Source organism: Sardina pilchardus, chromosome 24 (assembly GCF_963854185.1).
Source record: "Sardina pilchardus chromosome 24, fSarPil1.1, whole genome shotgun sequence".
Classification (NCBI taxonomy): domain Eukaryota; kingdom Metazoa; phylum Chordata; class Actinopteri; order Clupeiformes; family Clupeidae; genus Sardina; species Sardina pilchardus.
Genome location: NC_085017.1, coordinates 27405644 through 27428156, shown reverse-complemented (window position 1 = coordinate 27428156; position 22513 = coordinate 27405644). Strand labels below are relative to the sequence as shown.

Below are 22513 nucleotides of genomic sequence, written 5' to 3'. Positions count from 1 at the left end.
AATATGCTTTTGCCTACAATATGTCTCAAATATGATGTCTTTTCTTATTTAAAACAGTGCATTTTGTTTACTCTCGTGACACCATATTGTGTTTGAGCCATTTAAATAATATTGTATTCACACACCTCTTCCTGCAGAATATGACCATTTAACATTAAGGTAGCCTAGGCTACATTGAGCTCTGATTAAAAAATAATGTCTGGGTCATTTTTACAAGTCTGTTTGCCTGTAAAGAATTGATGTGTAAACTGACCAAATTTGACTACTGATAATAAACCGATCACATGAGGCTTTAGACTCCCTCTGCAAACACATAAGCTATGTTTTCTGTTCTCTCCTTGGCCCTCTAAGCAAAGTTTATGTTTCCCAGAGTCAAAGGCCCTGATTTAAAAATGAAACAAAAGCATGTGTCAAATCCCATAACCATAACTAAAAAGCAAAGAAAAAGACTGTCAGAGTAGATCCTACGACTCATTGCTTGAGCTTGTGCTTATGCAATACCCATGGTGTTAATGAGTAAACTGATTTTACCTAATTATTAAATTGTCTTAATAGTACGACAGATTTTGCACTTTGTCTATCATTCAAATTAGTGCCCTAGAATCAAACCACGAGATGAAGTCTGTTCATTGATTTGTGATGTTGCCTTACATAGGCCTATTAGGCTAATGACTGTGAATGACTGTATATTAAAAAAGCCAATACTAGATAAAATAACATGTATTTGTAGTTAACCGTTAATAAGCTAAACAGACCTATTTACATGAAAAAGCAAGAGGGACTCCAAGGCACTTTCAGCTATTTACCTAGGCCTATTTACATTTTCTCGAACTTTTAACTTGACATAATATTAATGCAACTTTCCCCCAGAAGGCTAAGCGAACGGAAGTCTTATGAAGGCTATTTGCAGTCTTTTGAAACCAACTTGTACATGTACATTGGTGGAGCAGCACTGGGGTCAAGGAAACAAGCATGGCTGCCTTGTTCAGAGGATCTTGGAATTCGTTGCGACGGTGCAGTAAACATGTCCACTTGTCACTCGGTAATATAGCGAATGCATTCATTATCATTGCTTGGAGAATATGTACGCCATGAAATGCCGCGTAGATTTACAACTAAACAAATGTGTCAACCAGTTAGCCTTCAGGTCATTTAGTTAGCAAGCAAGCACGACAGCAATTTCATGGGAGAGTGTGTGAATCCTGATGGTCGCTGTCGGTGGACGTCAACCACCTGAATCGCTGTACTCTCTTGTCACTGTCGCTTCTGAAAGGTTTTGATTGCTACAAATGTTGCAAGGCAGACAGATAGACAGACGCGGCTATCACAATTAGTGACATTTGTGGTGCTATAAGTAGCCTTGAACTTGATTTGTGGTAACCGTTGAAGAGTGTGATTTGCAGCATTTTTGTCCTTCTTTATGTATGTTTATCTTTGTGTTTGTTTGGCAGACGTTTATTTTCTAAACGATCAAAATGACCAATATGTCGCTTAATTTCTCTCACTTATCCGATTCTCTTGTTATTCATTCACTTAACAGAGGTACAGTATACCCTGTGATTTAGTGGGTATCTGTTACTCTCCTCAAACATTATGGAGTTATAAATGAGTTGGTCAGTATGGAAATGTTTTGACTTGGTGTTATTGTGTACAGTAAGTCTTGGATTTCTCTCTCACTTTCAGTTTTTCTGTGTCTAGATTTCTCCAGGTCCATGGCCTCCAAGACTCCAGTGGGCTTCATTGGATTAGGTAACATGGGAACACCAATGGCCAGAAATCTGCTAAAGAATGGCTATCCAGTCATTGCCACTGACAATTTCCCTGAATCCTGCAAAGAACTGCAGGACCACGGTGCTCAGGTAACACATTTGTGAGCTGCAAAGATAATGTACTGCTCTCAAATATTTTGTTGGCAGTGTGGAAATAGCGTTAAACCTTAGAAGGATCTAGTGTTGTTAGCTATAAAATCATCAAAATAGTAAAGAGATGCATTGGACTGACCAAGTATAGTGTGAGCAGTATTTTGTACACAGCGTGCAGAAACCAGGCACACTCTTCTACATCCAATACAAACCTTTAGAGAGTGATACATTTGCATACTCATTCACATCAACTGGGATTGTGTCGAGTAAGCTGAGTCAGTAAGCACATTTCGCACCACGGTCTTCACACTGGATCCTCAGTTCTAGGATGCTAAACGAAACTATCGGGCCTTGCTATATATAGTTTACCAGAGCGCATGACTGATCTGACAAATACACCTGATATCGTATGACTAAAGTTAAAGTTTATTTTCATGTACTCATACAAAGCATTTATAAGTAAAGAAATTCCTTGTGCTCAACTAGTGAAACAATCTTAATAATAGAGTAATAATAATAGTGATATAATCCTTAAAAATTGAAAAAGGTATGTATTGGAAGGGACGTACTCACAATGGGCACGGTTCACTTGTACCGAGCCAGAGTGCGGTTCTCTCCCGTTCTTGGTCCGCTCTCACACACTGCGTACTATCAGACTGTACCCAGGCATGGTTGTACTCTCAGTGATCAGAAGCCCAACTGTACCGTGCCCAAGCCCACCTCCATAAGCGGACCCGGGTACGGATAAGTGTCCCGTGCCCGGGTACGGTACCGAGCGATACCTGAGTACACCCTAAGAAGGAACTGAGAAATGTGGCTCTGGAGTAATAAATCAGCCCGTTAATATCAGTGGGAGGGCTAAGGTAGCACACATAGGAAGTAAATCGCGGCAACCTCCGATCAATCCTTAAAGTCTGAGGACTACGGCCCCAATGAATGACGAATGATCATCATCTTGTGATTGACCTGATCCTTTTTGGTGTAGCCAAAGCTGGTAACAATACAGTTTCCAGGACGGAGTGTTCTATTGTGCATTAACTGATATTCCCAGGGGCACCTTATGCAGCTGTGTGCCACATGTCACACCAGGTCGTAAGCATTTGTCTGAGTATTGGGAGCAGGGAAGAGGTTAATCGGACAATTCGCCTACAGCCTATCTGTGAAGATCCAGTTCTCTCTGGTTTCTTAACAAAAGCCGAACACAATCTCCTGCAGCTCTGTGAGACATGGTGTTGTACATCTCTAGTGCATCCTGGATGGTCACACAACCATTGCCCCTTTTACTCTAATGCAGTGCTTCTCAAACTTTTCACAATGAGTACCACCTCATCAAACAACTGTCTCTCCAAGTACCACCATTATGACCAGCATTATAGTAGTATAGTAGTGTAGACCCATTTCACTACATGTTTTAAATTGTACATACTGTTTTGCATGGTTTTTTGCTTTTGTCCAAGTAAGACAACACATAGTTTTACATTAGCAATTGCATGGTTTATTTTGCATTATACCACTGCTTGGTCAAATTTCCTATTGTGATGCACTGTTTGGAACGTGCATTATTTTTCTATATACCGCACGGCTATGAAGTAGTTCCCTACTTTTGGGCTTATTACACTTGAATATTAATTCGCCAAACTCAATGTAACGGTAAAAACAACAACGTTCTATCTAAGACGGCGGCAATATAAACGAAAGTGATAGTAGCAGTGGTATAAGCGGGATAATCAACTCAACGACGCGCCGTGCGTTTATAGGAAAATAATGCACTTATCGAAGTGTAAAGTCCCCTCCGCCTGCGGCGTCGGGTCCTTATTACCACTTCGAACGTGCATTATTTTCCTATAAACGCACGGCGCGTCGTTGATTATCCCTTACTTATATATATTGTGATAAGATTACCGCTAGAGAAAGTCTGTGTACCCATACCACAGTTTGACAACCACTGCTCTAATGTGAAGTGAACTGAACTGTATTCACTTCCCAAGGCTCAAAAGTTTGGCTGATTCAGGTCTCCTCTCAGTCGGGTCCAGAGTTCACTGCTTGGTAAACTCACTGGGAAATCAGCCATTTTCCTGCCTGTCCTGTTATCAGAGCCAGAGGTCCAGTGCACTCTAACATTTGCTCCCTAATATTTCCCACCATGTACTGTACTGTATGTTACATGCAACATATACTGTATGTTACATTGACTACTGCTCACAGTGTTCACAGGCCTTTATTAGAAGTAAGGTCACTAAAGGCCTAGTTTTGTGCTTGATTTCATTTGGCTGCTTAACATCTCCATGGTTAAGACATGCACATATATACAAAATGAATGGTGTACCTACAGCACAATAAGCAATATCTATATGGTTGTGCACAACCAGATGTATAGCATATTAGTGATAGTTTACCTTGTAGTAAAAGAATGTTGGTGTACTTTTTACATGCTGCTTTTGCTTATACAGTTGATTTAAAAAAAATAAAAAAAAATCGACTGTTACCATACCAAGGCACCTTGTTTTCACTGTACCTAGTCAATATCACAACATATTTAAATAGTTTGCTGGCCTACATGTGTCACCAATCTGATGAGGTTGAGGTCACCAAGGCAAGGAGTCAGACTTCCATCAAAGTAGCAGGAAGTGAGGTATGAATCGAGTGGCAGAGAATCACCTGTTGTTCATGAAAGGTGTGTCTGACTGAGGTGCCTAGTAGCTTACAAGAGTTTTGGATGATTTTAATCTGCAGAACAGTTGGATTACATGTTTTAAATGATTCTTGCTGTACTTCACAACAGGAACTGCTACAGCTAACGTTGGCTGTTTTCAAGCGCTTCACGAAGTCCTTTGCTTCCCAAACCTGTGTCCAGCTATTTTACCTACTTTTTCCCCCTGTTCCCCTGCTATTAATGTGTTTCTTATGGTAGATAGGTTTGGCAAAAGATTTGTCAATATTCAATAGGGCGTCAAGAAAGTGAAGTGACCCATAATAGCCCAACTAAGGGCTTCTCTGCACTTTATAAAGGTTTGGCCTAAGAACACTTTTGCCTGTCACTCCACTGGGTCTCAGTTATTTACAGAATCCTGTTTAAAATGGCCACACTCACACAGAGTGCTCTGTCCTCTGCAGCTCGCTCCTTACAGTCCAATTTACTGTCCCCTGTTCCCCTGTGGGCTTTGGAATGAGTTGCTCCCCAGACTATGGAATGCGCTTCCTCTTCTCACTAGGCTTGCCGACTCCTTTTTATTCAAAACACATTTGTTCAACATGGCCATTTGGTTAATTCTTATTTTTTAGCTTAATGTTTTATGAGTCACATGTAAGCTTACGTCAGTGTAATGTGCCTTTTGTACACACCACGTCAGTGTCTCCCCTTGTATATTATGATTATTATTATTATTATTATTAAGATGTTTATGTTGTGTATTATGTTTGTGTGTTGTGCTCTTTTACTGTGATTGTGTACTGGGTGTTTTTACTTGCCTTGCCTTTATTTACTTGCCTATATAAATAAATTGTGCTTTTGCCTTGTATTCCGTTATTAGGGCTGCAACAGTCAATCGATTCATTGTCGACTATTAAATGAATCCTTCACTATTTTGGTAATTGTTAGTCGGTTTGTGTCTTTGCGTCTGATTTTAGTCTCCTTAAAGATGGATATCGTCTGCTTTACAATGACTATAAACTAAATTTGTTCTTAGTTTCATAATCGACTACGAAAATAATTGTTAGTTGCAACCGTATCCATTCTAACTTTTTTCCCCTCATATTTTTGTCCTTTATTATTTGCCCAGTCTTGAGTATTTCCTTTTATGTGTAAATTTGAATGTGAATTTGTTTTTAGATTCTGGACTCCCCAGCAGATGTAGCTGATAAAGCAGACCGCATTATCACCATGCTGCCCTCCAGTCCTAATGTCATTGAGGTCTACACAGGCCCCAACGGTATCCTCAAGTAAGATCACACACACTCATCAACATTGCTGTGGCTTTGCCAAATTGTCTAATGAAGATAGCTGTGTGACCGGAGGAGATTTAATTCCTCACTCTCTGTGACCTCTCTTTGTTTGTGTGTGTGTGTGTGTGTGTGTGTGTGTGTGTGTGTGTGTGTGTGTGTGTGTGTGTGTGTGTGTCTGTGTGTGTGTCTGTGTGTGTGTCTGTGTGTGTGTGTGTGTGTCTGTGTGTGTGTCTGTGTGTGTGTGTGTGTCTGTCTTCTTAGGCGAGTGAAGAAGGGCACGTTGCTGATTGACTCGAGTACCATTGACCCTTCTGTGTCCAAAGAGATGGCTGTAGCTGCAGAGAAGATGGGAGCCGTGTTCATGGATGCCCCAGTGTCTGGAGGTGAGCGAGGGAGCGAGAAAGTACACTAAACCAGTGCACAAACAGTACACTAAACCTCTAAATCAAGTGGCTGACCACAGAGCTGAATTCAAGACAAGAGCTAATAAATACCGTACTTACACTGCCAAACCAAAAATTAACTAGAAAAGCACTCCGAGAGCGCAGACCTACGCCAAGCGAGAACATTAAAAAACAAAAGCAAAACCGCCAAGCAAAAACCGCCTCCTGGATCCAGATGGCAGTATGGATCACACAAAATGTAATCATTTCTTCCCTGGGTCATTTTAGACCTTTCCTGAAATTTTGTTGAACTCCATCCATAACTTTTTGAGTAGACAGACAGGCAGACAGGCAGACAGACAGACGAAAACATAACCTCCTTGGCGGAGGTAATTATACAATTGCCGAGGTTAGTACCATGTCTGTATTCTTATTACCCTTACTAGGGAGAGGCTCTTTGAGATGAAGAGGTGAGTGTCATTTTCTAGAGGGAATTGTCATTTCATCAATATTAGGCAGTCGAGGCAATCACGTCTGAGGAAATACTCATGTAAATTGGATGTGTGATGATGTCTCAGGTCAGCATGGAGGAATATGTATCTCTAGTTGTGAAGGAATAAGCCTACTTTATATGCTATTGCTTCTTCCTGCAGCAAGAGGGCAGTGTTGCAGCACAGTAAAACATGACTGGGATAAGAAAAAAAATCCTACAGAAGAGACCGGGAGGTGATTGTGAATATTAGAGGAGGAATGTTTCGGAGATTAAAAGAGGCAGCAGTGTATTATACAATCAGAACAGATAAAGATTAATTTAATATATAAAAAGCACTTGTAGGAAACAGATTTTTACAAATGTCTATCTCCTTGATTTCCTTCACTTATTGGCCAGATTCTTAAATTTTCCTACATCATTATGTTTATTCTCAATTGTGACATTTCCTCAGTGTTCTCCAACAGTTATTGAATGTCCTTGGATTTCTTTGCACAATTAAATGACGTGATCAGCATTATACAGATTGCTTACAACCGCCTCATATCTGATCAGAATGTTATTGATTCTGAACTGCAGCCATTATGTGATCTATGCTTAATGTTTTTACTATGGCTGGCAAACTGAAATGTGAACTTCAGAATCACAGTATTTACTTCTCAAATATTATTGTTGGGGGGGGGGGGGGGGGGTGTTGGTCGTAGCATAGCACAGCGATGGTGTTGACGTCTAGCATTTCCTGTCTGTTCTTCACTGTCCTGTCCATTAAAGGCTACCCCCACCCCAAAAAAACATCTTAAAGATCATACCATATATCAAGTATTCTACAAATGCTACTTAATAGACATAGAGCAAATGAAGAAGACACAGAATTATGGTTTAAAATGTTGACTGAGTGACAGAGTGTATATAGTACTAGACTGTCACCGTCACTGTCCCCATGTTCGTATATCTAGAAAGATGGATATTTAAAGCAGGTTATTATTCAAAATAGAACTTCCAGGAGGTGATTGGATTAGGTTGCAGTAACTGTATCAATTATTGTGTGGGGGGAGAGAGGGAGTATAATCGCTTCCTAAGAAAATTAATAATGGCTAAGAATGCTTTTCTACAGCATAGAAAGGCACGCATGCACACACACACACACACACACACACACACACACGCACACACACGCACACATGCACACACACATGCACACACACATGCACACTTACTCTCATACACACAGATTGTGTTTACAGACTGGCGTCTTTAGGGCTGACAGGCTGCCATCTGAGACTTGGGCTCATAAAGACTTTATTAGTGTGTGTAGCATGTAGTCCCTTTAATCCTTCTTTACAACCCTGAGAAAGATTATCTGTCCTTACACACACACACACACACACACACACACTCACAACCTCTGGTTCTCCAGACTGACTCATTGACTCACTCGTAACTTAACTGATGAGGAAGAGATATTTATGTGGCATCAGAGTGGAGTTAAAACTGCTGAGCACGTACCTCAGACCTCAGTTTTGGAGATGAGAAAGGTCCCGCTGGGTCCCAATGGTGTCCAGATACAAGTGTTGTGAGGATGGGGCCTACAGAATTACTAGCCGGCAGCAAACCAGCGTATGTTGACTAACTACTTGTCACTTTTAGCAGAGGTGTCTCTCTGAAGCTTGTCCTCTGTCAGTCTGGCATTTCCTTGCGTCTTGTGGCTTCATTGTGGCACATTTGGGGTCAAGTGTTACTGAAGACCCAGTCCAACATTATTGATGGACATTAGTAATTATTCATTTTCTTAGGGGGCGATTATACTCCCTCTCTCCCCCCCACAAAATAATTAACACAGTTACTCCAACCTAACCCGATCACCTCCTGGAGGTTCTATTTTGAATAAAAAACCTGACATGGACATCATTTGGCCTTGATAGAAATCGAGAGGGGGACAGGACAGATGATGCAGAGGAGGGCGAGAAAGGAAAAGAACGGTAAAAGAGCGAGTATACAACGTGTAGGGACTGTGCATACAGGTGTGTGTACCACAGACCATATCTCGTCATCTTTTCAGCAGTTGTGGTGTAACGTAATAAATATGAACGCACCTTGTCATTCGTGCTACTATTGGGGGTATTATGTCATGTGGTGCTGCAGAGCTCCCTGACATGGCAGTACCGGGATTAGCATTTGAGACTCTGGGAGACGACGTAGATGATTTTAGTCTGGCCAGACAGTTTTTTTTTTTTTTTTTTGTCATTTTGTGAGTGTGATGTCATTGTTTTGTTTTTAAATCCACTTCATTTGGCCTTTTGATATAATTTTATATTTTATTTTCTGGGTTTGGTGTGCCACCTCTAGTGCGTCAGCAAGGTTTGGCCGACGAGCCAAGAGCCTCTCAAATAATGCCCTCGTGAAACGACACACACAGTCATCTGTCCTGTAAATGATTTGTAATAAACCCAGTCACACAAACCTCAAAATCTGCTGTCGCTCCTGTGGACCACAACAAACTACGACTGACGTCACAAACACTCACACATGCGCATATTCGTGCGCGTACACACACACACACACACACATACACTCTTCACACACACTTAGAGGGTGTGTGCAGAGCCTAAGAAGTCTCCCACACGTTAACAATAATAACACACTCCAGTGCTGTTGCCTTAAGAGTAGCATTATGCTCACACGCTCTCTCTAATGCATTTCGTTTATAGATGCTTTGAATAGCTGTAATTGCAATTCCTCCCCCTTCCCCTTCTGTCTGTGTGTGTGTGTGTGTGTGTGTCTGTGTGTGTGTGAGAGAGAGAGTTTGTCTGTGTGTGCATGTTTTCACACCCATAATGTGTCTTTTTTAACGAAATTGCACATATACATGCACATGCAGTGGGTCTGAGAGTGCTAACTGTGTTTATGTGGTTGTGCTCTGCATCATACGGCTGTCACAGCAAAACGCAGTGTAGATGAATGGCCTTAAATGATGGGAAATGGCATGTTTTAATAAGGTAGGAGTTGAAAACCGCTGAAATGATCCTTAAACACCGGGCTGAGAATGGGCCCTCATTCTCCCCCCTCCCAGCCCTTGTAAAGCACACCACAGACATAGCATGGGTTCAAGTCAGTGCATTAACACCAAACCCAGTCTTACCACATGTAAAAGAATCGATTGCAATTGCATATCATGTGAAATGTTGACAATAGGAATCTAGCATGATCGTCGTAGTGTTTTATCTGCAGGAAAAAAGTTCAGTTGACTGGTGAGCATTGCTAATGTTTAGCTGGAAGTTGACATCAGCAGGTAAATTTATCGTGAATGTGGTCTAGCCTTTTTAACGGCATTTTCCCGTGAAGTGTTGAATTTGATCCACATTCACGTTATGCATTTCACACTTGGCTTCAGCGTAACACTGATTACTAGGACTTTGCCATCCTGCAGGCCCTGGGAAAGCACATGAGCATGAAGATCTCGTTTTTGATGGAAAAACAAATGATCACTGTGCAGATGAGGGGCGTTAGACAGCTCAAGTATGCAGGTGTTGGGTTAGTTAACACACCTCTGAATGACTGACTGGATCAAGGGGATAGAAAACACCGTAGCAAAAAGAAAGTGAGAATGATAAAGCTGTTCTCTATCTATGGTTTCATTTCTTTCATCTTCTTTTTCTTGTATCTTTTACATGGGTGAGAAAATCGGGAGTGCATGTCATGTTAATCTATGCATCATGTTGTTTGCTTGTGTGAGAGAATAAGTGTGAGAGAATGTACACTTGTGCATGTGTGTGTGCGGGTGTGGTCGCTCATAAAATGTGGCACTCAGATGAAGGCTGTTTTTAACTTGACTTTGGTACATTAGTGCCATTGGCAGGCAGTTTTAATGTGTGGTGGTGACACTGGCTTTTACAGACTGTGTGATTTTTTCTTCTTTCTTTCTTTTTTCTCTGAATTTAAAATCTGGATTTTTTTTTTAATGCATTTGAGAAAATATCTTGTATTTCACTCACGATATTCAAAGTTGTAATTACAAGACCACATTTGACATGGTCTCATTTAACTATAAAGACACATTAACACAGAGAGAACACACACACACACACACTCACTCACACTCTCACACGTAGGGCTGCACAATTTGGGGAAACTATTTAATGGTGATTTTTCTGACAAAGATTGCAATTTGATTTGTGATATCATTTTTGAAGATCAAGCTTTAGGTCAAGATTCCCTATTTGGCTTTAAAGTTGCGCCACTTTTGATTGGTGGACTTCACAGGAGGATGACATGAATCTAAAAATCGTAGATGTGACGAGATTAACCATTGGGGTAGAGTTACTGAGGACAGAGTACTGCACAATTAATTTGTTATTGGCTAATTGCATTAGTTCAGATTTTGACACACACACACACACACACACACACACACAGACTGTAAATGCACACATACACGCACAGGCATATAGACCAGATGCATGCATGCAGACATTGTTCCCAGAGATGCTTTCCAACCCAGTGCTATTAACATGAGTGTGAGAAAATACTGCCTGCCATGGCAGCAGTGTGTGTGTGTGTGGCGTGGGGGGGGGGCTGAAAGAAATCTGAGTTCTCTCCTTCATAGAATTTCTGTATCTAATCGACTGTGTCTGGAGTGAAAGGTTCACTTGGTTTGCTAGGAGCCAGGAGTCCTTTGCCTGCTTTTGTTTATTTCATTGTCTTTACTGCTTCCCTCCAATGAAACTTTTCCTCAATGATCTGAAATCTTTTTGATTTCCTCAATAAGATCTGTTTTTAATAGCGCTTTAATAGAGCGCAAAGCTAATCACAGATTAATAATCCCTTAACCACCTCTGATGGCAGCGTTTAGTGAATCGGCGCTGATGATAGGGGAGCCGTCGGATCAATGCTGGGGTTCTGTGTGTGCAAGCACATGGGCTGGAGTAGCAGAGAGGAAACCCAGGGGCTTGTTTTGTTGATGTTATTTACTGGTAATGAAAGTTGTCTGATCCCTCAGAGTAATGAAGTAGTCTCTGAGTAGCCTGCGTCATTCAGCATGGGAAAGTCGTGTGTGTCTATGGGTGTCTGTGTGTGTGTGCGCGAACGTCATTTAATTTAACTCAACCACTAATAAAGTCTTGCAGCCATTTAAACTGAGGTCGTAACTACAGCTTCTGAGAGTCAGAGCTGGCACCTGCCACACACACTCGCACTCACACACACACACACACACACACGCTCACTGCTTAGCCATGCTCTCAGTTCCCCTCTGTTACTTACATTGGATTACGCTTTCACACATACACACACACTCAATAATTATGCTTTCTTTCTGTCGATCTGGATCTTTCCCTTTCTTTGTGCCTTTCTTTCTGTCTGTTTCTCTTTCTGTCTTTCTGTGTCGCTGCATTTCTGTCTGTGTCAGAATCATTAAGGAGTGGCTGATATAAATTGTGTGAAAAACCGTGTGTCTGTGTTCGTAAGTGGAACATCTGCTTGTATGTGTGTAGCCATTTGGATAAAGTGCTTAGTGATCTGATGGCTAAATGGAGGTCTTCTTCTTCTGACACTTAATTATTTTCTCAATATCAGACAACTCCCCCTTTTTAGGACCTCAGGGACCAGTTCCTGGTTGGACATGACACGCTGTAACATGATTGGCTATGCTTGTTCTCCGCTGAACGTGTCGCTTAATTGAACATGATAAAGTGTGGAGTTAATTACCCTTTACTGTTGTCAATCAAGCCTCAGGGGGCGTGTTTGAGAGGGAGGGGTCCGCCTAAGGCACAGCTGTTGTCCTTGTTGAGTGAGTTTACATGGTGTGTGTGTGTGTATGTGTGTGTGTCAGTGGGCACAATGGCAAAGTTGTCCCTTGGGAGCTGTGTGAAGGATGGACAATTAGCTTTTTAACACAGACCCCACTGATGTCCCTTTTACGCCAATAAACATACACACACAGACACAACCGAGGTTAATCTTAGCCGTATCATTACTTGCACTTTCTGTTTTTGCTCTGGTGTTGAACAATGGGTTTGGTTAACTGTTATAAGAAAAAAATAAAAAGGCAAGTTTGACCTCTGGAACTAAACTAAATGTTCAGCTTGGGACCCGGTGGCAAGGAGAACGACTCCTGAAGTGTTCATGTAATGGCCTTGCAACGTTTTTCACTGATTGACTTTTGTGTGTGTTTTCCGGTGTGTGTTAGGTGTTGGCGCGGCCAGTCTGGCGAAGCTGACCTTCATGGTGGGCGGTGCGGAGGAAGAGTACAACGCCGCTCAGGAGCTGCTCACCTGTATGGGAGCTAATGTAGTGTACTGTGGCCAGGTTGGAGCTGGACAGGTATCTGTATACAGTGTATATATATAGAAATATATATATATATGCACGCGCACACACGCACGCACGCACGCACGCACGCACGCACGCACGCACGCACGCACGCACGCACGCACACACACACACACACACACACACACACAGCCATGCGCTTTCAAAATCGCATTTTTAAACCACTAACATTGCTCAAAACAGCGGCAAACCTCGTCAACAGCTTGCTCTAGGTGTCTACACATAAAACGAAGCACCAATCAGTCTGTAAACTTTGGAATAGTCTGTATACACGTAGAATCAGTTCGAGACCGCAACCCAGTCTGAAGCACAGAAATGTCACGCGATATCTCACACGAGAGCTTGTGGACTTTCCTTCGTGAGGAACTGGAAGGGGTTAGTGTTCATAACAGTCTTCTTTTATAAACGTCGGGTTCGTGAGCCAAGTTGTTGGTGGTTCGTTTTATGTGTAGACACCTAGAGCAAGCTTCTGACAAGGTTTGGCGCTGTTTTGAGCAATGTTAGTGGTTTAAAAATGCGATTTTGACTACCCGTAGGAATAGCTCCCGTGCTTCCGTGTGAGATCTCGCGAGACATTTCTGTGATTCAGACGGGGTTGCGGTCTTGAATTGATTCCACGTGTATACAGACTATTCCAAAGTTTACAGACTGATTGGTGCTTCATTTTATGTGTAGACACCTAGAGCAAGCTACTGACGAGGTTTGCCGCTGTTTTGAGCAATGTTAGTGGTTTAAAAATGCGATTTTGAAAGTGCATGGCTGAAAGCCCAATGCTAACCCACTGTTTGCGATTTTGGGCTGTAGTAGGTCCTGCCAGTGCTAGCTCTGTACTGCGTGATGAGCGAAAATTACTTCCTCCACGGCTTAGTTGATGTATTTTCATTCAGAAAATAGCTTTATTTTCATTTTCCGCCAAACTTACGCTTTAATTGATATTTAGAATTAAGTAAGCTTCATTAAGTTGCAGTAAAGTGAACAACAAGCAGTTCACATCAACGGTGACGACGCAACCCAAACATGAATGTAATTTAGTCCACACTCGTGCATACTTGGGCTGTGATGTTAGGAGGTGATCAGTGCAGGCATACATTAACTCCTATAGCTACCTCAAATTACAGAGACACATAAACATGTTGACCAGTGGTTCTCAAACTTCTCACAATGAGTACCACCATTATGAGCAGCATTCAAATATAGTAGCATAGGCCCATTTAAATACATTTCACATTGTACATTCTGTTTTGCATTGTTCTGTGTCGTTTTTCAAAAAAGATGAAAACTAGTTTAGATTTTAATGATTTTTTCATTAGGCTATATTTTTATATCGTTTGAAGTGATCATTTTGTCTTCATGAAATAAACCATCTTGGAGACTCCCAGAGTACCACAACAGAGAGTCTGCGTACCACCAGTGGTACCCGTACAGTTTGAGAACCACTGATATTGACATTTCATGTCATGTCTGTTAATACAATAATGCCATTCACTGATGGGGAACATATCCAGAGACAAAATTGGTCAGATTCCCACTTGCAACTACTGCTAATATTTGTGTTTTGTGTCATTTGTGAGAGGCATAAACATTTCACTTGTTCTGCTTGGAGAATTTGGGAGACTTTATTCTCCGTAGAATTTGTATTTGGTTTTGTTTAGGAGTGAATTGTGTTTCTTAAGTGTATTTTTGGCATAATCGATAAAAAGGGATTCCTAACATTTGTTGTGTTGTCTAACATACTTGCATTATGTCTGTTTCAGGCAGCTAAATTGTGTAATAATATGCTGCTGGCCATTGGAATGATCGGAACAGCAGAGACGATGAACCTCGGAATCAGGTACTTTAGCATGACGGATTTATAATAGGAAAAGGATTGTGATGAGGAATCTTTCCCCCTTTCCCCAGAAACACACACACACACACACACACACACACTAATGTTAACTTTCTTCTTAACACGCATGACAAAAACACACACACACACACACACACACACACACACCACACACACACACACACACACACATAATATATCGCTCTGCACTAAAACAGTGGGGTAGCTGCATCTCCCATGCTGTAGTGCAGTCCATGTTGTAGCTGACTATTCTACAGTAACGGCGAGGTGTGCTGCTGAGTGCGGGCCAGATGCAGTGGGTTGCTGTGCGTAGCTGCAGTGTGGAGCACGGCCGCCTGCTTCTCTTGTTCTCCCTGCTGTTCCGTTTCCACTCTGTTTTGTTTTATGATGGACGTGGGGAGGAGGTGGGGGCATAGACACCAAATCAAACCCCTACCCCCACACACTCCGCACACACACACACACACACACACACACACACACACACACACACTCAAAACCAAGCTTCCCTCTACTCTCTCCATTCCTCCCTCCTACACACACACACACACACACACACACACACACACGTCTGATGTTTGTGTAGATAATTGAACTTTTGTAATCAAGCACTTTGTTGCCTCTTTAAAAAAGTATTAGCATGTGATGTGTGTGTGGCATTGGTGTGGCCTTATTGAAAACCAACCACATGAGCTAATAACTCTGACAGCACCTGCTCCTCTCGCCCCATCTTGTTAGCATGTGGAGTAAGTTATCCTTTAAACAGCTGAGTGCAGCGCCTCTCTCTCTCTCTCTCTCTCTCTCTCTCCTCTCCTCCCCCCATCCTCCCATCCCATCCCCCTCTCCCTCTCTCCCGCTCTCCCCGTGCGCTGAGAGGAGAGTGATTTGTGATCTGTCTTTCAGCAGGCTTGATGGCGAGCCCTCACAGCCACTGACCCAGAACCAAGGGGGGTGTTGAACATATGTCACTGGCTCTCTCTCTCTCTCTCTACCGCTCTCTCTCTTTTAACACACACACACACACACACACACACACACACACACACACACACACACACACACACACACACACACACACACACACACACACACGAACACAGAGGGAGAGCTAGAAGTGGAGGACAATGTGTTTAATTCTCTTTCATTCTTTTTACAATGTGCAAAAAATTAAAGCAGGTCTACTAAAAGAGGGAAAGAGTGTAAATATATCAGGTGGGAAAATCAGGAGTGAAATAATGCTCAAGGTTTTATTTTAGATATCAGTGTGTGATTGAGACTGAGGTTGCACATGAATGTCTGAGAGTGTATCTCTGTATGAACTATGAAGACACGCAGCAGAACTAGGGTTATGATGGAACATAGATCAGTGAATATGAGACCGCATTCACAGCAAAGTTCTACAGACATCATTGCATCATGGAATGTCTGGGTATTGAATAGGCGTGTGTCTGGTAAGAAACCCGTTCACTTCACGATATTCCTAAATTTGTCATTAAATAACAAGGCGATGACAAAGATACTGGGGGGAAAATTGTCTTTACCGCACATTCTGTTTCAGACACCGCTGCAGACAGAGAGGCTGGTGGTCAAACGCATTTGTGTAGCCGAAGTGGTCTCAACGGACTTCTGACAAAGGAGCATAATAACCAAACAAATGGATTGGTTATGGTTATGTTGTTGGTATTTCTTTTGAAGCTGGACGGTTGTTAATTCATCCTCGTGTATTTTTGCTGAAAACCACAATGAGGATGGTCTGTTTCATTTTCTATGTGTCACTAAGTCATCTGGCGGTAAAATGTTGGGTTTTTTTGCCTTGAGTTTTAGATATTCAAAGTTGTTTTTTTTTTTGTGGTCTCGCAAAACTTGACTCAAATCAAGTACATTTTCTACAATAATAACATATGTTTGATGCTAAAGAACAAAGATGTGTAATTCATGTTCATATCGTCCTAAAAGTCCTTACACGTCTTTAAAAAACAAAGATGTGTAATTCATTTTCATATTGTCCCAAGGACGATACCATTGCTTTACCATTGATTTACACATCTTTGTTCTTTACCATTGATTTACACATCTTTGTTCTTTAAAATGAATAAGTAGTACTGAAGTGGGCCCTAGTGTGACTGACCGGTGCTGTGGCCTGTAGGTTGGGCCTGGACCAAGTGTTCAGTTCTCTCCCCTTTTAGGACGATATGAAAACGAATTACACATCTTTGTTCTTTAAAATAAGAAAGTGGTACTGAAGTGGGCCCTAGTGTGACTGACCGGTGCTGTGGCCTGTAGGTTGGGCCTGGACCCCAAGCTGCTGGCCCAGATCCTGAACATGAGCTCCGGCCGCTGCTGGTCGAGCGCCAGCTACAATCCCGTCCCCGGCGTCATGGAGGGCGTACCCTCGGCCAACAACTACCAGGGAGGCTACGGCACCACGCTCATGGCAAAGGCAAGCACGCCCGCCCACGCTGTCTGTCTGTCTGTCTGTCTGTCTGTCTGTCTGTCTGTCTGTCTGTCTGTCGTCAGCGCATCTGGAACTCTTGTTCTCTCTTCTATAGCCTCCCCTCTTTCTTTGTCTTTCTTCATCCTCTTTTCTCTGCATTCATGTTTTAATTTGGGTGTGTTTACCATGTTCTGCATTATGAGGTTGAATAGTAATGTATGTGATTCTCTCTTTTTCTCTATTTATCTCTATCTCTCTCTCTGTCTGTCTTTTGATGTCTTTCTCTCTCTCTCTCTCTCTCTCTCTCTCTCTCTCTCTCTCTCTCTCTCTCTCTCTCTCTCTCAGGACCTGGGGTTAGCCCAGTCGACGGCCACCAGCACGCGCACGTCGGTCCCTCTGGGTTCCCTGGCCCATCAGATCTACCGTATCATGTGCGCGCGCGGCTACGCCAATAAGGACTTCTCCTCCGTGTTCCAGTTCCTCCGTGAGGAGGAGGGCCAGTAGACGCCCCCCCCCTCCTCCTCCCCCCCTCCCCCCCCCCCAACTTGTCACTACGAACTGTGACGCTTGCTGTTGTTTCCATCATTGTTAGGTTTCTTTAAATGTGCAATATCAGTATGCGCAGAATTCTCCCTGTTTTGAATTTTTTAATTGGAGGTTGATAACCACCGTGCTGTTAAGTCTGTGAAAGCCATTTTTTGATCAGGTCTTTTTTTTTGAAGATGACCCGAAACTGACGATGAAAAACCCGGTTCCGACGATGTTGATGACGCTGGTTTTTGTCATGATGGTGATGTTCGTCGTGTGCTCTCAAGCCTTGTGTCAAGACATCCCTGCCAAGTGTACAGTTCTCTCACCCCCCACACTCGTTTACAGTCTCCTGCAGCGTCCCCCCCCCACCCCGGATCCCTGGACGAGACCCTCCCACCTCACCACTGATGTCAACAATTAAGGACCAAAACACAACTGTTCGTTCCTGTTTCACACAAACATTCTCATGTTACTTTTTTTTTTTTTAGTGGGAGTAGGTGAAAGAGTTCCAATAGACCTCTACCCTTTCTGGAGGGGAGTAGGTGAGAGTTCCAATAGGCCTCCCCCCTACTATTGTTGGATGCTCACAATGAAAACAATAAGTCGTTTTTATCTCTGAACGACTGAAGCCATTCAGGCCAGCAGGCTCTAGGCATCCGTTGAGTGACGTACCTCAACCTATAACTGTTTCTCTAAAGGAACTTCACTGTACCTCATGGTACCGCTATACCTCAATACGATATCCTGTGTAGTGTTCTGTTCTGCTCTCTGGCCATTCGCTTCTCTTCACCCCCCCTTCTCCACTTCTCGCTCTGCATGCTTGTATATATCTACACAGGCGCATTAACCTTCAACCGCCATTTTGTCGGTGTGCATGTACATATGTATAGTTTGTTGATTTACTGTAAGATTCTCAGCTTCAGTCATTTGTAAACCAGTCTGGCTGTGAACTGGTTTTCACTAGATAAGTTTTATTGAAACATCATGCTGAACAACATGGCACTTATCCATATGGGCCTGGAATAAAGTCAAAATGTGACCAACACTTTGAGTGGAGTGTGTGGCAAGTGAACACTTACAACATTTGTCCACATGAGCTCTATTTTCTGTGTGTGTGTGTGTGTGTGTGTGTGTGTGTGTGTGTGTGTGTGTGTGTGTGTGTGTGTGGTGTGTGTGGTGTGTGTGGTGTGTGTAGTGTGTGTAGTGTGTGTAGTGTGTGTAGTGTGTGTAGTGTGTGTAGTGTGTGTAGTGTGTGTAGTGTGTGTAGTGTGTGTAGTGTGTGTAGTGTGTGTAGTGTGTGTAGTGTGTGTAGTGTGTGTAGTGTGTGTAGTGTGTGTAGTGTGTGTAGTGTGTGTAGTGTGTGTAGTGTGTGTAGTGTGTGTAGTGTGTGTAGTGTGTGTGTACCTTCATTTCTGTTTTATATCGGTCAGTGCCCACATTAGGTTGCAGTATGTGTGTGAATATGCACACTTGTCCTTTCTTTACCCTCTTGGCGTGTATGTGGGTGTACAGGGGTAGCTGCACAGTTCCTATGTCTGTGGTTAGCTTCTTTTCCATTGTTTTCCCTCTGACCCAGACACTCATATATCACCCATCACACACACACACACTCACACACACATACATACACACACACACGACACAAACGACACACCCAGCACACATTAACCACCAGTCCGGCATCACAGAGGAAGAAAAAGAACCACTAATTACCAAATGATGCTCTTATTTCCATCATCTCCATGAAACGACTCAATCCCAGCCTCCCCCTCAGACTCTCTGCACACATACACACACCAGACAAGACAGACAGACGCGTGCACACACACTCACACACACACACACACACACCAATGTGTGCCGACCAAACAGAGTCTAATTAGTGTTCATTAAATGCCATTTTATTTGTTGGTTAAATTCAGACATTTAATTTTACGAATGCAGCTCGTTATGGGAAGTAATTTTGGCGGGTTATTGTCAGTGGTGTATGGTGTGCGTGTACGTGTGTGTCTGTGTGTGTGCTGGTAATCATGCTTCGGCTGAGTTACTAGTCTGAAACTTGAAGTTGTTATCATTAACTGTGTTTTCTCGCGGTATTGGCCTCAGCAGCTCTCGATGCATAAATACAGTAATGAGAATTAAATGACGTTGCAACAATAGCAAAGAGATCATGAAGTCATTCTTGTGATTTGGAGGTCATCTGCTCACTCAGATGGGTGTGTTTGTGGCTTTGTATCTTGTCTGTGTGTGTGTGTGTGTGTGTGTATGTGTGTGTGTGTGTGTTCTGTCTGTTTTGTCTGTGTGTCTTTGTCCAGTCTGACCTCGGTGATGGCTGCAGGCGTTGACTGGTGGCTTCTGTGCCTGTGATTCATATTGGGGTTTAATTTAGGCAGCGTTTACGAGGGGCCGCCTAGAGGAGTGGTTTCTCATTAACATGACTTGAAAGGGAGAAAGACCCGCACTGACGTCTGTGCGCCGTGTGCCAGTTGACAAACACACACGAGGGCACAGACACATTCGCCCTAGTGCTCGTCCACGCTGGCTGAACGCACGTCTTGACAATACGAAAGCTATTTCCTGCTCTCACACACACTCTGTGTGTTTACAACTCGACTATTAAAGCTCTCGTCTGTTGTGCTCAGGAACTGTCCTGTTAGCACAGAGAGACATTTTGGCAGTATGTCTAATCAGTACCTCTGAGACTCTTTATCAGTTGATATAGTTTACCCATTAGGCTTGTACTGTAGATTACAAAGGTAGTCTCCTACTGTAGCTAGGTTTTGGTAGCAGTTCTGTGGCAACCTAGAGAGGCAAGGTTTGGAACATGCATTCTTGAGTCTGTAATATAAGAATTCATGTGCATCATGTATACATTGTGTATACTGTACATACAGTACATACAGTACATACATGCATACATACATACAGTACATGCGTTTTATTTCTGACCACAATGAAGTTGGACATATTTCACTACACTGTATTTTCTGCCTGAAACCTCAGGATGGTGAAACTGGGAACGCAGCGTGTGATAGATCTCTTCTGTTTCAGTTTTGAAGCATGCACTCTCCCATGACATTGCCCACAATGAGAGAGAGAGCCCAAGAGAGAGCTCCAAATAGACAATCATGATACCCATTCTCTCTTGTGTTCATAAAAATTCTTTAACAGTGTGTGAGAGAGAGATTAGCATGTCCTTTAGCCGCCCACCGTGTCTGCAGTTCTGGCTGGTTAAACCTGAAGATGAATCTGTGAAATCACGAATGTCTCCATTTTGGCGCACCACGTGACAAGCTAAGGAAAGTGAGTGTGTGTGCACTTAAGACATATGAGAAGAAGGTTTTTACAGTCTATTTTGTGAGGAAATAAATACAGCGTGTGTCATTTTGTAGTATAGGCACACTCTAATGGCCAGCAGTTTTCAGATGAAAGAGGGATCCTCAAACCAACTTTACCATCCTTCCCATTCTGCTCCTGTTTGGTATATCTTGCATGGCAGACATTCTTTGCTTTTCTTTTGTCTCTTGTTTGTTGATTCAGTTGAACAATTTCAGTCAATCTGAAAACAATGGCATCTTTAATCAGGTTGATGGAACTGTCAATTCTGAGGAGAAACAAAGATTTTACTCACACAAACACTGGCAAGCATAGTATGCACCACAATAGAATGTACGGGCATTGCAATTATATTAATGATGCCAAACCGCCCCCTATGTCTTCACCCAGAGGGAGAGGGGTCTCTTCTGCTCATCCACTGACATCTGAGATGTCTCCCTGCAGAGCCTGACACATCTGTGGAGCAACGTGTCATTATTGCTCTCTCCACTGTATCTCAAGTCTTGAGAATATATATATATATATATACTGTATATATGCTGAGCAACTTCAGATCATTCTGTGCAGCGTTTAAGTGAATGTATGCTCTCGACTCATTCCTGCCTTTGGAGATGATGATTGGTACGGAATGGGAATACATTAGATCACACCGTGTGTGTGTGTGTGTGTGTGTGTGTGTGTGTTTGTTCACAGATCAAGAGAATATGAACAGACACACCAAACCTCTCTGAAAGACTTTTGTCAGTCCATCGCAGATTCTTCTTCGAATGGTGACACATCTTTTGATTGTCTTTTAGAGAGGTATGTTGTTCTCATTGTTGCAAGGATAAAAACACAATAGTTACAACTGTATGGCAGGGATAGAATCTTAGAGAGATACAGTGCATACTTAGAGGTTCTTGTATTTGTGTGTGTGTGTGTGTGTGTGTGTGTGTGTGTGTGTGTATGCGGGTGGGTGGGGGGCTAGATGTCTCATTCATCACCCCATCGCCCTGACAGATCGGAACAAGGAAGTCCTGTGGGAGCAGAGAATGGCGGAATATCATCCAGTTGGATGCAGTGCTGACAGGGAATGATGGGACAGCACATGGAATTATGGAGGTGTGTGGGAACACCATCTTCTAATCCAGTCCTCACTCAGGAAGCTGAAAGTCTCTCTCTCCTATATGTACACACATACACACATTCTCTCTCTCTCAAACACACTAAAAACATCAATGACCCCCCCCCCCCCCCAGAATCTCACACATACACTAATGTTCACTTTTTTTCTTAACACACATAACAAACACACAGTTTCTTTCACTAACACACACACACACACACACACGCACGCACACACGCACGCACGCACGCACA

At 42.7% G+C, this 22513-nt stretch overlaps 1 protein-coding gene across 1 annotated transcript; it reads left to right on the top strand.

The window, feature by feature from the left end:
* Positions 1 to 919: 919 nt before the first annotated feature.
* Positions 920 to 18863, top strand: hibadha (3-hydroxyisobutyrate dehydrogenase a). The gene is made up of 8 exons (XM_062529579.1): positions 920 to 1042; positions 1699 to 1859; positions 5692 to 5801; positions 6066 to 6187; positions 12862 to 12995; positions 14759 to 14835; positions 17137 to 17293; positions 17633 to 18863. Exons 1-8 carry the CDS (start codon positions 973 to 975, stop codon positions 17789 to 17791), a joined length of 990 nt encoding a protein of 329 aa, XP_062385563.1. The 5' UTR covers positions 920 to 972; the 3' UTR covers positions 17792 to 18863.
* Positions 18864 to 22513: the final 3650 nt, after the last annotated feature.